The sequence below is a fragment of the Amblyraja radiata genome, chromosome 6 (genome assembly GCF_010909765.2).
Source record: "Amblyraja radiata isolate CabotCenter1 chromosome 6, sAmbRad1.1.pri, whole genome shotgun sequence".
NCBI classification, from domain to species: Eukaryota; Metazoa; Chordata; class Chondrichthyes; order Rajiformes; family Rajidae; genus Amblyraja; species Amblyraja radiata.
In genome coordinates this window covers 49168919-49186358 of record NC_045961.1, presented here as the reverse complement: position 1 = coordinate 49186358, position 17440 = coordinate 49168919, and the positions used below count along the sequence as shown (strand labels likewise).

The 17440-nt window shown below is 40.7% G+C and overlaps 1 protein-coding gene across 2 annotated transcripts in view; it reads left to right on the top strand.

Moving 5' to 3' along the window:
- The window catches only part of micu2 (mitochondrial calcium uptake 2), a 301355-nt gene that overhangs the window by 278063 nt on the left and 5852 nt on the right, over nucleotides 1-17440 (top strand). For both annotated transcript variants that reach the window (XM_033022751.1, XM_033022750.1), the window contains 2 exons: nucleotides 11886-12057; nucleotides 13593-13701. In XM_033022751.1, the coding sequence (XP_032878642.1) occupies nucleotides 11886-12057; nucleotides 13593-13701 (281 nt within the window). The remainder of the gene's footprint in view (nucleotides 1-11885; nucleotides 12058-13592; nucleotides 13702-17440) is intronic.

Sequence of the window (17440 nt, the reverse complement as noted above, 5' to 3'; positions counted from 1 at the left end):
TATGTGCAACCAGGCAACTTTGGTCATTTAATGTAGTATACCTTTATATTATTATTTTGAACCATATTTTGGTGGTGGAAATAAGTGCCTTTTTATGCCTTTTTTTGGGTCAATATATGCCTTTTTGTGCCTTTTTTGCAATTTTATAATGCCTTTTTGCCTGCCTATTTCAGTTTTTTAATGTCTAAACATCCTGGCTCTAGTAATATCCATCTTTGTAAAACTATCTTCAACTGAGCCTGAAAGCAGAAATATGAGGGAAAAGCACGCTGTTATCTCATGGCAAAGCTTGTATAATTGTAGGTTTCTATTTTAAAACAAAAATATTAAGCAAAATGTCCAAAAAGCTCTCCAGTAATCATGTTTATTCCATCAATGTAGGTACTATCTGTTCAGATTCTCATTTGAAAACCTTGGATAATGGAAATCATTAACAATTTTGAACAATGAAATGCAATGCTTATGGAATATACCTGCTTTAAGACTGTCAAAATATCTTTGCAACCTTTTTATCTGATGCTTAATTATCATTTAATATAGTCATGCTATGTTAGAAAGTAAATGCTAAGTAATACTATTGTTAAGATCATAATTATTTTTATTTGTTATATGTGAAATACAAATTTGGAATAGATTATTATGATCCACAGCAAGCACTCTCAGGAAGAGAGTACATATAGAGACTATTTTGAATTGAACAGATGACCACAGACCTTGCTTTCCATCACTTTCTGCCGGCTCTGCTTCTTGGCAAGAGTGTTCAGTCAGGAATCCAGCCTTCTGTCTTTCACCCAGACATATTGTTTAAAAAAGGAATAAAACATTCTCATATACTAGCTTTCTACATGACATGAAGCAGGTACAGCCCAAGAGTGAAAATGTTCACTTACTAATCACCCAATCAAGAAGTGACCTGAAGATAACTTTCCCAGATCTGGAAGGAATGTTGTAAAGGGCAGAAGACAAAATTGCAACGAAAAGTAAATAGCAAATTATACTGAAAGTTAAAACAAAAACTATCGGAGCAGTGATGGATTTAAAATAAAAGTAAACCAACAAAGAAAAAATAGAAGGAATGAACAATTAGGAAGAATTTAAAATATTGCCATTCAAAAAATGAATTGCTCAAACTGCAGAAAATCTGCCTTTTAGATTGTCTGATGCTTAAATGGAGAAAACTAGACACAGCAGTCATTTATTTTATTCCAGCAACATTAGCAATTATATGGTAGCCATTAACAATGAAATTAATGCTTTCAATTTTTATTTGTCAATTGTACTCTTCTGTGACCTTAACAATAACCAACCATTTTATCTTCCTTTTCTCTTGGGGATCTCAACTCCTTACTGAGAAACCATTTTAAGATTGTGTAGCCATATTCATAAAGAGCGTTAATAATGCATGTCATAGGATCACCCTATGCAGAGACCTCACAGCCAAGACGAGTCTGTCCTTCCTTGATCCAGTATCCAGACACGTTTTTTACTGGAACCATTGGGCACTTGGGAAGTGGAACAAAGGTTGAGCTTCCCTGCTCCATAAATTGGTACATTTCATGTTAATTCTATCACATGTATTAATGCCAGGTTGTGCGTAGTTATTTCAAGACAAACTAGTAATTAAAGTTAGACAAAAAATGCTTGAGAAACTCAGCGGGTCAGGCAGCATCTATGGAAAGAAAGAATTGGCGACGTTTCGGGTCAAGACTGTTCTTCAGACTGATTTTGACCTGAAAAGTCGCCAATTCCTTCTCTCCATACATGTTGCCTCACCCGCTGTATTTCTCCAGTATTTTTTGTCTACCTTCGATTTTTCCAGCATCTGCAGTTCTTTCTTAGACATTAGTAATTAAAGCGGTACCTTCCTCAACTTGATTCAGCTACTGATTAGATAAACTTGCTATCTACCAGAAGCAATAGAAACTGGATTTATCAACTTCAAACTAACCTTTTCTGGATTGGATAGTACTCAGAATTGGTAACAAAATAGATATGGTTCAACATACACAGATAGAGAATGGGTAGGATGATAGAACACCCATGATTTTAACTCTATTCCATACTGACCCTGAAGTTGTATCTCCAGTGTATGACACAAAGCTGGGTGGCAGTGTGAACTGTGAAGAGGATGCTATGAGGATGCAGGATGACTTGGACAGGTTGGGTGAGATGGCAGATGCATGGCAGATGCAGTTTAATGTGGATAAATGTGAGGTTATCCACTTTGGTGGCAAAAACAGGAAAGCAGATTATTATCTAAATGGTGTCGCTGGGAAAAGGGGAAGTACAACGGGATCTGGGGGTACTTGTTCATCAGTCACTGAAAGTAAGCATGCAGGTACAGCAGGCAGTGAAGAAAGCGAATGGCATGTTGGCTTTCACAACAAGAGGAGTTGAGTATAGGAGCAAAAAGGTCCTTCTGCAGTTCTACTGGGCTTTAGTGAGACCACACCTGCAGTATTGTGTGCAGTTTTGGTCTCCAAATTTGAGGAAGGACATTCTTACTATTGAGGGAGTGCAGCGTAGGTTCACCAGGTTAATTCCCGGGATGGCGGGACTGTCATAAGTTGATAGAATGGAGCGGCTGGGCTTGAATACTCTGGAATTTAGAAGGATGAGAGGATATCTTATTGAAACATATAAGATTATTAAGGGTTTGGATACGCTGGAGGCAGGAAACGTGTTCCCGATGTTGGGGGAGTCCAGAACCAGGGGCCACAGTTTAAGAATAAGGAGTTAGCCATTTGGAATGGAGATGAGGAAAAACAGAGAGTAATGAGTCTGTAGAATTCCCAGCCTCATAAGGTAGTGGAGGCCGGTTCTCTGGATATTTTCGAGATAGTTAGATATAGCTCTTAAAGATATTAGAGTCAGGGGATATGGTGAGAAGGCAGGAACGAGGTACTGATTGTGGATGATCAGCCATGATCACATTTAATGGCGGCGCTGGCTCGAAGGGCCGAATGGCCTACTCCTGCACCTATTGTCTATTGTCTATTATTGGGATGGTCAATCTCCTTTGGTGTACCTGATTGATATCAGCACCCCTGGACTCGGATGGGAAGAGGAGGGTGGGGGAAAGCAATTAGCACAAATTACTCTTGGATTGTTGGCCTGCCAGGAAATGCATGTGTCGACATCAAGTGAAGACTGAAGAAGGGTCTCGAACTGAAAATCACCCATTCCATCTCACCAGAGATGCCTCCTGTCCTGCTGAGTTACTCCAGTTTTTTTGTGTCTATTTTCAGGTAAAGACTAGTTGGACATGGCTTCAAGCCTTAGTTGAACAGCCTGTGGACACTCATAGCAAAATGAAATATAAAATTACTTAAAATAAAAACTATATTAACAAAGTTAGTCATGCTAACCATTTAGAGGAATGCAACTTTAACATTAACTTGTACAGAAAACTGAGGAGTGCAACTTTTACATCACCTTGTGCAGATAATGACTTAATTTGAGCCTTACCTTTAATTATACATGGGATGCCAAGTGAGAAATGTGATTTTACAGGAACATAAAGCAGAATGTGATGATGGGCTTTAATGACTCAGCTGCCACAGGCGTGAATGAGTTACAGACTAAACTTGTGACATATTCCCATAAACTATTTGCTCCCCATTGTGTATCATATTCCTAACACATGTTGAGTTAAAACCGGCATTTCCCATTAATAATTTTTAAATGTGCAAATGTGCATGAGCAGACGAGAGCACTGTAGTAGGCAGCAGCTACATACAAATGATAATGTTTCTCAGATACACTGCATTTTGCTGGTGAGCAGTTTAGAATCCTTTGGATATCTGAAGTCAAATGGAAAGTTTGACAGCAGAAATTGTGACATTAGGAAAGTTCTTCAAGGACAAATATGTATTTTAGAAATGCGGAAACCGATGTAACATAGGCAAATGTGTCAGTCTGTGTGTACAAAGCAAGATCCATCTACCTTAAACATTTGAGGGGTTCACTCATGTCTGGGTCAAAAATGTAGAGATGGGTCAGTAAAGCCACAATCCTTATGGTGCATCGGCCTTTTCACAACAGAATGCGAATTATCCCAGGAATTATTGATGAGCATTTAACGGCACTGGGCCTGTACCCGCTGGAGTTTGGAAGGACGAGAGGGAACCTCATTGAAACTTACGGAATAATGAAAGGCCTGGATAGAGTGAATGTGGAGTGGATGTCGTGGGAGTCTGGGACCAGAGGCCATAGCTTCAGAATAAAAGGACACATCTTTAGAAAGGAGGAGGAATTTAGAGGGTGGTGAATAGTTAGAGGGTGGTGAATCTGTGGAATTCATTGCCACATAAAGCTGTGGTGGCAAAGTCAATGGATATTTTTAAGGTGGAGATTGATAAGTTTTAGATTAGTATGGGTGTCAGGGGTTATGGGGCGAAGACAGGAGAATGGGGTTGAGAGAGAAAGCTAGATCAGCCATATTTGAATGGCGGAGTAGACTTGTTGGGCCAAATGGCCTAATTCTGCTCCTACAACTTATGAACATAAATAATATTGGCACCTAGGAAAGGTGGAATTAATTGAAGAATTAAGCTTTGTTGTTAAATGTAGGAGTAATTTTGCCTTTTAAAGTACAAGATGTGCATGTGGAATTCTGCGTTGCAATGATTTCTCCACATCAAGCAGGGTTCTTATTCGGCGAGCTTGTTTTTAATTGTGTTTTAAATGTTTCTTTAATTTGAGGTTGCACAATTGAGACTGACAAACCTGATTTTTTTAATGTGAAATTGCAGGTTTATCGTGTACAAATTATATCTTAATACTTATATAAGTCTATGATATATCTTAATACTTATTCATGTCTATGAAACAAGTATTAATACTTATTTCAAGTCTATGTGAAAAGGCGGATGCACCATAAGAAGTCAAAATAAGCAGAAATTTTGTACTGGACACAAAATAAGCAGGAAATGAGACTGGGTTAGAATTTAAACAGCTGTAAATTAAGAATTGGTGATAGCATTTCATCTTTAGGCATTTTCTATTAAAAGTTATTCAGATATCATCAACAATCGTCCTGCCAGTGGTGAAAAATTATCTTAGAACTAAGAAACTTAAGCCACAAAGTTTGAAGCCCAGGGCAACAAATTTAAACCTTGCCTTTTGGATCCAGTTGTTCTGCATCAAATTTAATCCAACAAAATCCAGCTGAATATTTTGATGATTGGTTCCAAAGCTTATATAAATACCCTGTTTACAAAACCTTCAATACTGCCTTGCAGAATGTGCCGACAAAGTATATCCTTGAATGCCTATTAATGCATTAGTTCTGGATAAAGTGCCCTGCATCACAGCAATGTTATGATGCTAATCCTGGATTTAGCCACTCAGAATCAATTCCGATTTAATACATTCAATTTTTCAAACAGCAAGAATGCCATCATTTGGAATTTTCCTTGAGACGTGACAAATTAAATTTTCTATTTACATTTGTTTCTAATAGTTGAAAGGAGAATCGGAATGATTATATTCTTCAGGCTTTATGACAGGATTTTCTGGGGTTTAATGTAGACAAAACAAAATTTCCAGACTACTTTGCAATTGTTGAGAAGCATATGCAGGGTTAATCAATGCTGCTCATCATTAAACACTGGGCTCTCGTCCAGGCAACTGTATTTTAATGTTAGTTTCGACTGGCTTTACAACTTGGCAGTCTTCACCAGGCAGGTTTTATAAGTTATCAGCTGAGCTGGTCAATGTACAGCCCTGCATGGGTGATGGAGAAACATGGAACTGCCAGGAATCAGTCTGTTACGAAAGCACCTATTTTCTGCCACTTGTAACAACTGCAATGTTCACCATGTCAACAATGTCGCTTGTATTAGCGGAGTCACCACAAAGGACAGGCAGCTAGGTTAAAACGTTTGGAATAGGTTTAGATTTATTATTGTCACGCATTCCGAGGTACAGTGAAAAGCTTTGTTCTCCATGTTATTCAATCAGATCCGATAATACTATACATAAATACAATCAAGTCAAACTGAAGTACAATAGGTAGAGCAAAGGAGAAGATACAGAGTGCAGAATATAATTCTCATTCTTTGGAGCACATCAGTTACTGAGACAAAGTCCGGAGTCCGCAATGGGATAGAGGTGAATCGGACGGTACCCACTAATTTATTTATTGGAAGCATATTTCTTCCAACTCACACTCATTTAGTGTATTACGCCACTAGTTTCATTGTTGACCGTCTTTCTATTGATTTTAAAGATGTACTCAATGTAAAAAAAAACTTGAAGTCTTGCAAAAGAATTTACTGCAGTTTGTCCATAAAATATTTAGCAATAATTGTTTTCTTCAAGAAAATATTAAGCAGGTTCAAAATGTGTAACATGCGTTATTCTAACTTTTACACACAGGACTGCTTTTTATATTTGTGTGGATATAATTTACCTGCAGTAAGTGCCTTTGGAAAGCTTCTACCACCCTCTGCTGGTGATATGCTTCATATTTTGCATCCCCCATAATCCAATGTTTGGCTCACTTTAACAAATGAATTGCACTTTTCTTCGAAGCTACCATGTATTTTTTTTCCCAGTTTCCATTGCCATTTTTTACATAACCTATGTTCAGAAACATATAAAGAAGATTTATCTTGTACATCCAATATCTTAATACTTAATCAGTCCTGTGGGGGATACAAAGTAGAAATTATTGGAGGAAAGATTATTTCAGTGGTATCAGGGTTGAATGTGTATTGAATGCATTTTATTGTAGATGCCTCCATGGTAATTTTTGCTTCTTGATATTTTATCAAGTCTGCGAGAACAAGAGACTGCATTAAGTTGTGAGTCAGTCTGAGGTGGATAGTTTTTTTTAAAGAAACATTTATGGGACACACTATGTATAAATACTTAAAAAGTGTAAATAGTTTTGTTGAATTAGAAATTCACTGTGTCAGTCATCTTATTCGTTTGAATATGTGTGCATTTTTGATGCAAATATTTTTTAATACTGTTTAGTATAACCTTAAACCAAAAGAGTCATTAACACTCCCGAAGCAAACTGACAAATGAAAATTCACATTTTCCAGATAGGAGTCTCTTTTATATCAGTGTGCTACACTTTTGTTTTTTTTAATCAATGTTCATGGCTAAAGGGCTGTTTTTTTAGTTATCGCTTAAGATGTAATGGTAGCTCAAGCTTACAAAGATACAGGTCTCCAATACCCTCGGGTCCCTGCATCTTTCATGTGTTTTATTAATTAGAAAGTATTCATAAAAAGGACTTCCTAATAAGGGCTGAGCATAGCTGAAGGAGTCAGAAGACGGGTCCCAACCCGAAACGTCATCTATCCATGTCCTGGAGAGACTGCCTTACCTGCTGAGTTACTCCAGTACCTTGTGTTTATTTTAGAGATACAGCATGGAAACGGCCATCGGTCATCAATCACCAAAAACACAGACTATCAATCACCCGTTCACACGTTCTATGACTTGAACTTGAACTTGAACTATGTTATCCCACTTTCGCATCCACTCCCTACAAACCAGGGGCAATTTACAGAAGCCAATTAACCTTCAAACCCACGCATCTTTGAGATGTGGGTGGAAACCGGAGCACCCAGAGGAAACCCACATGGTCACAGGGAAAATGTGAAAACCAGAGGCAACACCCGTGGTCAGGATCAAACCTGGGTCTCTTAACGTTTAAGAAAGAACTGCAGATGTTGGAACAATCGAAGGTAGACATAAAATGCTGGAGAAACTCAGCGGGTAAGGCAGCATCTATGGAGAGAAGGAATAGACGATGTTTCGGGTCGAGACCCTTCTTCAGACTGATGTCGGGTGGGTGGGGGGAAAGAGAAAAGAAGTAGGCAGAGACAGTAGGACGTGGGAGAAGGGGGAGGGGAAGGAGGGAAAAAGCAAGGGCTACCTAAAATTAGAGAAGTCAACATTCATACCGCTGAGGTGCAAACTACCTAAGCGAAATATGAGGTGCTGTTCCTCCAATTTGCGCTGGACCTCACTCTGGCAATGGAGGAGGCCCAGGACAGAAAGGTCAGATTGGGAATGGGAGGGGGAGTTGAAGTGCTGAGCAACCGGGCGATCAGGTTGATTAACACGGACTGAGCGGAGGTGTTCAGCAAAGCGATCGCCGAGCCTGCGCTTGGTCTCGCTGGTGTAGAGCAGTTGACACCTAGAACAGCGGATGCAGTAGATGACGTTGGAGGAGGTGCAGGTGAACCTCTGCCTCACCTTGGATGGAGTCGAGGGGGGAGGTAAAGGGACAAGTGTTGCATTTCCAGCGGTTGCAGGGGAAAGTACCCGAGGAGGTGGTGGTTTGGGTGGAAAGGGACAAATTGACCTAGAGTTACGAAGGGAGGAGAGTCCCCCTTGTCCTCACCTTCTACCCCATCAGCCGTCGCATACAACATATGACATTTTCGCCACCTACAACGGGATCCCATGACTGGCCACATCTACCCATCTCCTTCCCTTTCTGCTTTCCGCAGAGATTGTTCCCTCCGCAACTCCCTGGTCAATTCCTTCTCTCCATAGATGCTGCCTCACCCGCTGAGTTTCTCCAGCATTTTTTGTCTACCTGGGTCTCTTAACGTTGTGAGGCAGCAGCTCTGCCAGCTGTGCTACGCAACATTCCAGCATCTGCAATTCCTTGAGTTTCCATAGCTGATAATGTAGTGTAGAAGAGGGGTTTGTATTCTGTGCCATATCTACTTGTAATTGAGTCATATTCATCTTAAAGCAACAGAGCAAGATCAAATAAAAATCTGTTTTGTTTTTCTCTGGCATTTACCTGATTTAATTTGCCTGACAAACTACAGAGGATTAGCACAACAGAAAGAAGCTGCAAGTGTACATGTTTGGACACAGACATTTCTTTAATTAATTTTCTGGCTGTCAGTCTTCTCTGACTTTGACTGGGAAGACTTATACAAGTCAGCAAAACAAAAGCCACATTGTTTGCTTCTAAGGGTGAACTAAATATTTTCTGAAGACTCTGCCAGTGGTTTATAGAAATAACTGCTGGCGATTGCCATTTATGTTTGGCATCTGTGAGCGAGGAAACACCTTCTCTGCAGTTCTCCTTGATGCTGGAGGCATTAGGATCATTTATATGGAAGATATTGATATTGCCAATAGCTTAGCAATATTAATGTAATACAAAGAAATGGAAATCCTGGAATGAGCAGATTCCATAATCTACCAGTCTGATTTTTTCACAGAAACTGCATTTGAGGTGCCTTTACACCATCTCTGTCTAATTTATTGAATTGTCTGAGAGAAAGACATGAGAATCTTTTTCCTCAACTCCATAGGATAATGGTTTGATAGCTGCCTGATGTTCCCATTTTCATAATTGATATGTGCCCTTGTTTATTGCAAGTGATATTTGGTGGAACCAATGGCATACATGTTAGGATTAGAGCAGGGGTTGGCAACCTTGTTCTGCAGAGGGGCCAGGACACATGTCTGTGAGCGGATGGCGGGCCACGTCTATCACGTGTACACATGGATCCCGCCCCTTTGAGGACGCCACCCGCAGTACTGGCCCCTAGTTATGAGCGTTCAGGGACATGGCGTACTTACGAACCATTGCCTTGGCTCTGTCCTGAAGGCGGTGGCTCAAATACTCACACTCACTCAGGCCTATTGACAACCCTGATCCCGACAGTGAAGCCCAGACACAGAAGGTGCGCAGCCGTGCCGGCGGCTTTGCACAAGATGCGGTGCAGCCAGAGCTCGGCGTTCGACAGCTCCGCAATTGTGGCCGCCAGCGCAGGCCTCCTTGCGTATTTACGTCACCGCGCCTGGGCACCTCGAGCCCGGGAGGTACTGGAGATGAAGGAAGTCTGCGGGCTGGATGATTACGGAAAAAAACACACGCCTGCTTTCGGGTTACGGGCCGCATTCGGCCCGGGGGCAGTAGGTTGCCGACCCCTGGATTAGAGAGTGTTTAATTGTCTTATGTACCGACAATGGAATAATGAAATGTTTACTTGCAGTAAACACACTAATCAGAGATAACATTTAATAACCAAAAATAAATAAATTATTAACATCAATACTAGTAAACATCTTGAACCTGATGGTCATGGTTTTCAGACTCCTATACCTTCTTCCCAAAGCTAAGAATGAAATGAGAGCATGGCCAGTATGGTGTGGATTCATGATGCCGGCTGGCTTTCTGAGACAGCACCTATTTTAGATCCCTTCGAAGGTGATTTCATAGATCACTTGATTTTCTGTGCTGAATTTATTCATTTTATTTCAGTTCTATTCCTCACTGAGCCTCAAAGCTTCATGGCATTTCAGGGCTACACCCACTAATAGCAGGATTCTGTCTATTTGCAGCTCAGAATTGTATTCCATCTCATTCACCACATTACCCAGCATATGCCTCCCACCAAGATATGCACAACATGTACCTCAGTTATTGCAATCAAACCAAGGGATTATTCCATGACAGTGCAAACTAGGGTCTATTTATTGTCACATGTTTTCTGAGATTTCTCCAGCCCCGAGATATTATAATGGTCAATTAACCTACAGACCTGCACATTTTTGGGATGTGGGAAGAAAACACGCAGATCTGGAAGAAACCCAAACAGTCATGGGGATAAAGTGAAAATGCCACATAGACAGCATCATAGCCATGATCATATTGAATGGCAGTGCTGGCTCGAAGAGCCGAATGGCCCACTCCTGCACCTATTGTCTATTGTCTTAATATCCACTTCAATTTTTTTCATACTCACTTTTTTATTTTTCATGTTATTTTATCAATCTTTTATTTGAAACTTGCTTGGCTAACAGGATCTGTAATTTTCCTTGTTTATGTGTTTTTTGTTCTTTGGGCTTTGTATTGTCCCTCACCCCTTTCACAGCGCAAATCTTTTATTGGCAAAAAGCAATCATGTCCATTTAAAAGTATGAACTGGTCGCAAAACACTTATCTTAGGCACGGTTTTTCAGTTACTTTAATTGTTAAAGGAATTACCAAGATTACTGCAGACAGTTTTCATCTCATAATATTAAAGTCAGACTTACTTAAATGTAGAATCTTCAATGGCTATTTGGCATTCCTCATTTTATATGCCATTTGTATTCACAATTTACTATATGATATTAACCGTTCTCCATCAAAGAATGTTTATCAGACATTTATTTCATATACTCAAATAATTACTAAAATCAAAATGAAGTACCGTATTTACTTTTTCAGTAAAATTGAAATTCCAGTTTATTATGCTTTTTTGATACTCTGACTCAAGAATCTCAACATATATTTGAAAGGTTTACGAAGAGCCAACAGATGTTGGTCCCGGAAGAGCTATTTTGTCCACAACTACCATTTCTCCAAGGACCCAATTTTACATACCACATGTGTATCTGACTGTATCAGAACAGAACTTTCTTCACCATCTCCATAGTGCTACCAGCTGATGCTGGGTGCGTCTGTGGAAGCAGAGTGCAGCACAATATGAATACATATTTCATTCTAATATATCCAGTCAGCTTTCCAGGGGACTTTAAGTAGAGTGCACGCATCCAACAAACAAATATCAAACTTTGTTGGTCAAGGTCAATCATGGGATTTGATGGATAAGATTAGCTGGTATGACTTTACAGCTCCAGTCCGAGAGTCCAACTGAATGTGATTTGGTTCACCAAACCATATTCTGTCAGTCTCACAGATTTGGAGTTGTACTATCGCAGCAGTTTAAACTTGCATATTGGCTTATCCATTGTTAAATTCATACTCATTTTCAAATGTTAAGTGCATGCTAAAAATAAAAATTATGCTTAATATTTGATGCAATAGCATCTATAAAGTAGTCTCCAGGATTGAATGTCAATGTTTTAATCCTTGGCATCTGAAATGCTTTTTTAACATATAGATTTATGGAAGATCTACAAAAAGAAGTGCAAGAAATTGAATTTACAGAGTTCTCTCGAGGCATGAAAACAATGAGAAGAGAGGAATTTGCATTGTGGCTGCTCCATTTCACTGAAGAACAAAATCGTGATATTTACTGGAGAAATGTGCAGATGAGAATCCCTCCAGGACAGGTTAGCTTGTAGCTAATGTCAAGATAAAACTTGGTTTCAATACTTATAAATGAAAAATATTAAATAAAACCATTTCACTGGTTTCACTGGTTTAATTAGTATTTCAGGGCTACTAAACTAATTGTTGTTTAGAAAACTCTTTAACCCTAAAAAAAAAACTTAAGGTAGCTTCATCATGTATCTCACGAAAGCTGCGATAAGCAGTGAATGAAAGGAATTTGCATGGACTTCTATTGCATGGAAAGCTGTTTGCAATGGGGAAAGATATTTGCATTTGTACCACAAAAGCTTACTAATGCTGCAATGCATGCAATTGTTAATCTTTTTCTTCTTCATATTTTGGATTATTAGGAGGTCATGGATGGTAGCATTTCTTCTTCCATAATTTACCTGTGTGAAAGTGTATTGCATTTGCAGTCAGTTAATACACTGATTTGAACCTAATTACCGTAAAGATTTTGAGGATGTTAAACAGTCGTTTCAAGGGAATTGAGGAAGACATCAGTATTTAGAATGTTCATTGATAAGATTAAAACTCAACAACAATGTTATTCTTGGTGATGATACGCCTTGGGTATTGACCTTCACAGTAGCACTCTAGTACATTGTCCAAATATCCATTATACACCATTATCCATAAGTGAACTATATTATCAACATTTTTATACTGAAGTAATCCTTGCATCATATGATAGTATAAACATATTTAATCTGTAAGTACCACAATAGCTTGGGTTTTCCTAAAATTCTGAAATGCTCAGAAAAATTATCTCTTTACAAAATTGTTATCAATTTGAAATGTGATATTTATTTCCCATGCACCTACAACATATAGGTACACTGTTGCAAAATGTCCTCCACAGATATTGCAATTGTCAAACAGTTGAGAGATGGAGTTGGGCTGTGTCTTACGGAAGGAAGTGTTACGTTATACTCTATTCACGCATTGATCTCTAATACTTCCATTTTGTGTCAATTTTTTTTCAATACATTGGAGCCAAATATCCCTGCCTATTTGGATGTGCTCCTCCCATAATCTCAGCATCCATCTGCGAGAATGACTGCAAATTGGGTTGAGATCAAGACAAATATATCTGCCCAGCTGGAATTTCTACCCGTCTGTCATTTAGCCATAAATTCTTGATTGGGACCAGAGTGAGAACGTCCACATTTTGGTCATTTTTGCCTGACACGAGTTTCAGTCCCACCACTTAAGATACGGTAGGTAACAGGCTTACCTGTCAGGAAAGTGCTCCAGATTTACCTCTTTGCATGAAGGTCTGTCAATGGGGTGGGAAGCGAGGAATATCCCTCTGATTTAGAAAAACTGCTGGAGTAGATGGCAAAAATTCTCACCACTTTCAATATCACAATTACATCAGAAAACAGACACATCTTCTAGTATTGTAATCTAAGGATCTCAAATCAATTTCTTCATTTCTCTGTCCTTTTCCTCGCTTCTCTCTGTCGCGCCCTCATATTTTACAGTAAGTGTCCTGTCCTTAAATATTAATTGGTTCTCTGTTGCATTCTAGAGCATTTCCTTTGAAGAATTCAGGGCATTTTACCATTTTATGAATAATCTTGAGGACTTTGCTTTCACCATGAATATGTTCACTGCAGCCAATCGTCCTGTTGGAATAGGTAAATATGGACAATATTTCTTATTGAGTTAAAATGAGATATGCATTTTTAGTAATTAAGTGTTATCATTCCTCTTTAAACTTTGGAAATGGTTCCTTGTCATTCATCTAAACATTCTGGTGCTGTCCTGAAGGCTTTAAGAAAGAATCACCAGAAAAATGAGCAAATCTTCTACGTATCTTTCCACACTTAAATCTCTCAGTCTATTCCCCGGTTCTCTTCGCCCTCAATAACAGCTTCTTCCCTTGGCAAATATTTTATAATGAAAACCTCTAGTTTTGCTCTTCCCCTCAAATCACACACATAGGTTTACTGAATTTCTGGAAGTCAGGACTGTCTTTCTGCAAAAGGGTTTCCTGAACATTACAAACCCAGCCGATGGGTAAATGTGGAAAATTGGAGCACTGAAAGCGAAATGCAAAATAGCCAAATGATTGAAAGCCAACACCCTTTCATCTCTAATGCAGATGCAGGGCTCAAAATTGACCACCCAAAATGCCTCCAGGCAACCTAAACGCCGACTCATTTTGCCCAACTTGGCATTGCAGATACTGGTTTATACCAAAGATAGACTCAAAAATACTGGAGTAGCTCCGCGGGTCAGGCAGCATCTCTGGAGAAAAGGAACGTGGCGTTTCGTGTCGGCGACGGCTGTATTGCGGGGCAAAGATACTAGGTGCAGGGTGACAAAGGGTCGGAGCGAATGATGGGCCCCGAACAGCGGCAGCAGCGGCTCCATCTCCTCCTCCTCCCGCACCCTGCCCGCCCTGATAAGGGCCGCTACTTGCAAATCCGCTAACGGCGGTTTCAAAACAAACCCTCCTGCATGCCGAGGCAGGGATCAGGGAGGGAGGGGAAGGCCTCGGCGTGCGGGAGGGTTTGTTTTGAAAGCGCCGTTAGCGGATTTGCAAGCACCGGCCGCTATCAGGGCGGTCAGAGTGGTGGGAGGAGGTGATGGAGCCGCTATCGCGGCTGCTGCTGCCGCTTTGCGGGGCCCGTCATTCGCTCCGACCCTTCTGAAGCAGCTGCACCACTCGGCCCTTGCTGTTGGCTGGCGGTGATGGGGAGGAGATCCTAACGGCCAAGGCAGCGGGGCAATGTTGTCCGAGGAACGCTGACCTTCCTTCCTCCCCACCTCGCCCCTCTTTCTCTCTCTTGTACGCCCCCCCCCCGTTATCCTGGGACCCCTCCTCTCCATCCCGCACTGATCCCCATTCCCGCCTCTATTCAGTCCTCACTGACATCCCCTGTGCTCCCCTCCCCATCTACCCCCCCCCCCCATCTATTCATCCTGCACTGATCACCCTATCCACCTTGCATTGATTCTCCTGCCACCCTCCCATCCATCCTACACTGGTCCCCCAATTCATCCTGTACTTACCCCCATTCCCATCAATCCTGCACTTCTCCTCCATCCATCCTGTACTAATCCGCTCATTCATCCTTTACTGACCCACCCTCCATTTACCCTGCGCCATCCCCTCATTCATCCTGTAGTGATCCCCCATTCATCCTGCACAGACCCTCCGATCCACACTGTACTGACCCACCCCCCATTCATCCTGCGCTGATCTCTCCCCCCCCCCCCATCCATCCTGTACTGATCCTCCCATTCAAGAAGAATGGGGGGAACAGTGAAGAAGGGTCTCGACCCGAATCCATAGATGCTGCCTCACCCGCTGAGTTTCTCCGGCACTTTTGTCTACCCCATACATCCCGTACTGACGCCCCCATTCAACACCACTGACATCCCCCATGTTCTCCCCTCACAATTTTACCTGCTCCAACCAACACGTACTAATTCACCTGCCTCAATCCATCCATTCCGCACTGATTGCCTTCTAAACCCCCCACCCCCGCCATCTATCCACCCCGCACTGATTCACACACACCCCCCTCCCTGACCCTATTGTGCTTGAAATGTCTTCAGAGCGAACAATGACTATATTTGATAACGGAATGCAATCAAATGTGTTTTAATTCCCAATGTTATTATTTGTTTTAGTCCATAAAGATGGATTAATTAAATTGTGAACACGTGAAACATTAAAACCGCAGTGTTCGATTGTCACTGCTACCGTTGACATGTTATTACATAATTCATTTTAACAGCAAATCTATGCTCTTAATTTGGAGTATCAGTACTGTAGTTATTTAATGAGCAACATTCACAACTATACATTGAATTTATCCAGGTTTCACTTCTACAGTAGATCATATACATCACAAATTTGGTCAGGAAATATTTCAGTTGAAATTTTAATGTTAATTCTGAAGTGGGAATGATGGAAGCAGCGTTTATCAATACTTTTTTTTAAATCTGGTGTGTACAAACCGGGTATCTTCATTCCTGTTCACAACACGTACATCTAATCTGAATGTGGCGTTTTGACACCTTTAAACATATTACCAAAATAACATTTGCTGCATTTATGTCCTTTGGCCATCTCTTGTCAGTTAGTGTAATGTTTAACCTGTCAGATGGGTCTAGTCAGTTTTAACAGCTATTATCATAAATTGCCTATAGAAATGTCCTTGCAACCTGTATATTTTGTTGTGGATAAATTATGTGGGAAGCGAGAGTGTTTCTGTACCAATAGCGATAACGACCCATGTTATGGCCATGTCATGGTAATTTACGGTCCTTCACAGAAAACATAGAAACATAGAAACATAGAAAATAGGTGCAGGAGTAGGCCATTCGGCCCTTCGAGCCTGCACCGCCATTCAATATAATCATGGCTGATCATCCAACTCAGTATCCTGTACCTGCCTTCTCTCCATACCCCCTGATCCCTTTAGCCACAAGGGCCACATCTAACTCCCTCTTAAATATAGCCAAAGAACTGGCCTCAACTACCTTCTGTGACAGAGAATTCCAGAGATTCACCACTCTCTGTGTGAAAAATGTTTTTCTCATCTCGGTCCTAAAAGATTTCCCCCTTATCCTTAAACTGTGACCCCTTGTTCTGAAACATGCTTGCATCAATCTGTAGTGTGCATGGTTAAGCATATATGTTACCATGGTCCAGGATTTATTGACACAGGTTGATCATATGCTGAATAAACATAGACATAGAAAGGTAGAAAATAGGTGCAGGAGGAGGCCATTCAGCCCTTTGATCCAGCACCGCCATTCATTGTGATCATGGCTGATCGTCCCCTATCAATAACCCGTGCCTGCCTTTTCCCCATATCCCTTGACTCCACTAGCCCCTAGAGCTATATTTAACTCTCTCTTAAATCCATCCAGTGATTTGGCCACCAATATCCTCTGTGGCAGGGAATTCCATAAATTCACAACTCTCTGGGTGAAAAGGTTTTTTCTCACCTCAGTCTTAAATGACCTTCCCTTTATTCTAGGACTGTGGCCCCTGGTTCTGGACTCACCCCACTTTGGGAACATTTTCCTGCATCTAGCTTGTCCAGTCCTTTTATAATTTTATATGTTTCTGTAAGATCCCCCTCATCCTTCTAAACTCCAGTGAATACAAGCCTAGTCTTTTCAATCTTTCCTCATATGACAGTCCCGCCAACCCAGGGATCAATCTCGTGAACCTACGCTGCACTGCCTCAATCACAAGGATGTCCTTCCTCAAATTAGGAGACCAAAACTGTACACAATACTCCAGATGTGGTCTCACCAGAACCCTATACAACTGCAGAAGAACCTCTTTCCTCCTATACTGAAATCCTCTTGATATGAAGGCTAACATTCCATTAACTTTCTTCACTGCTT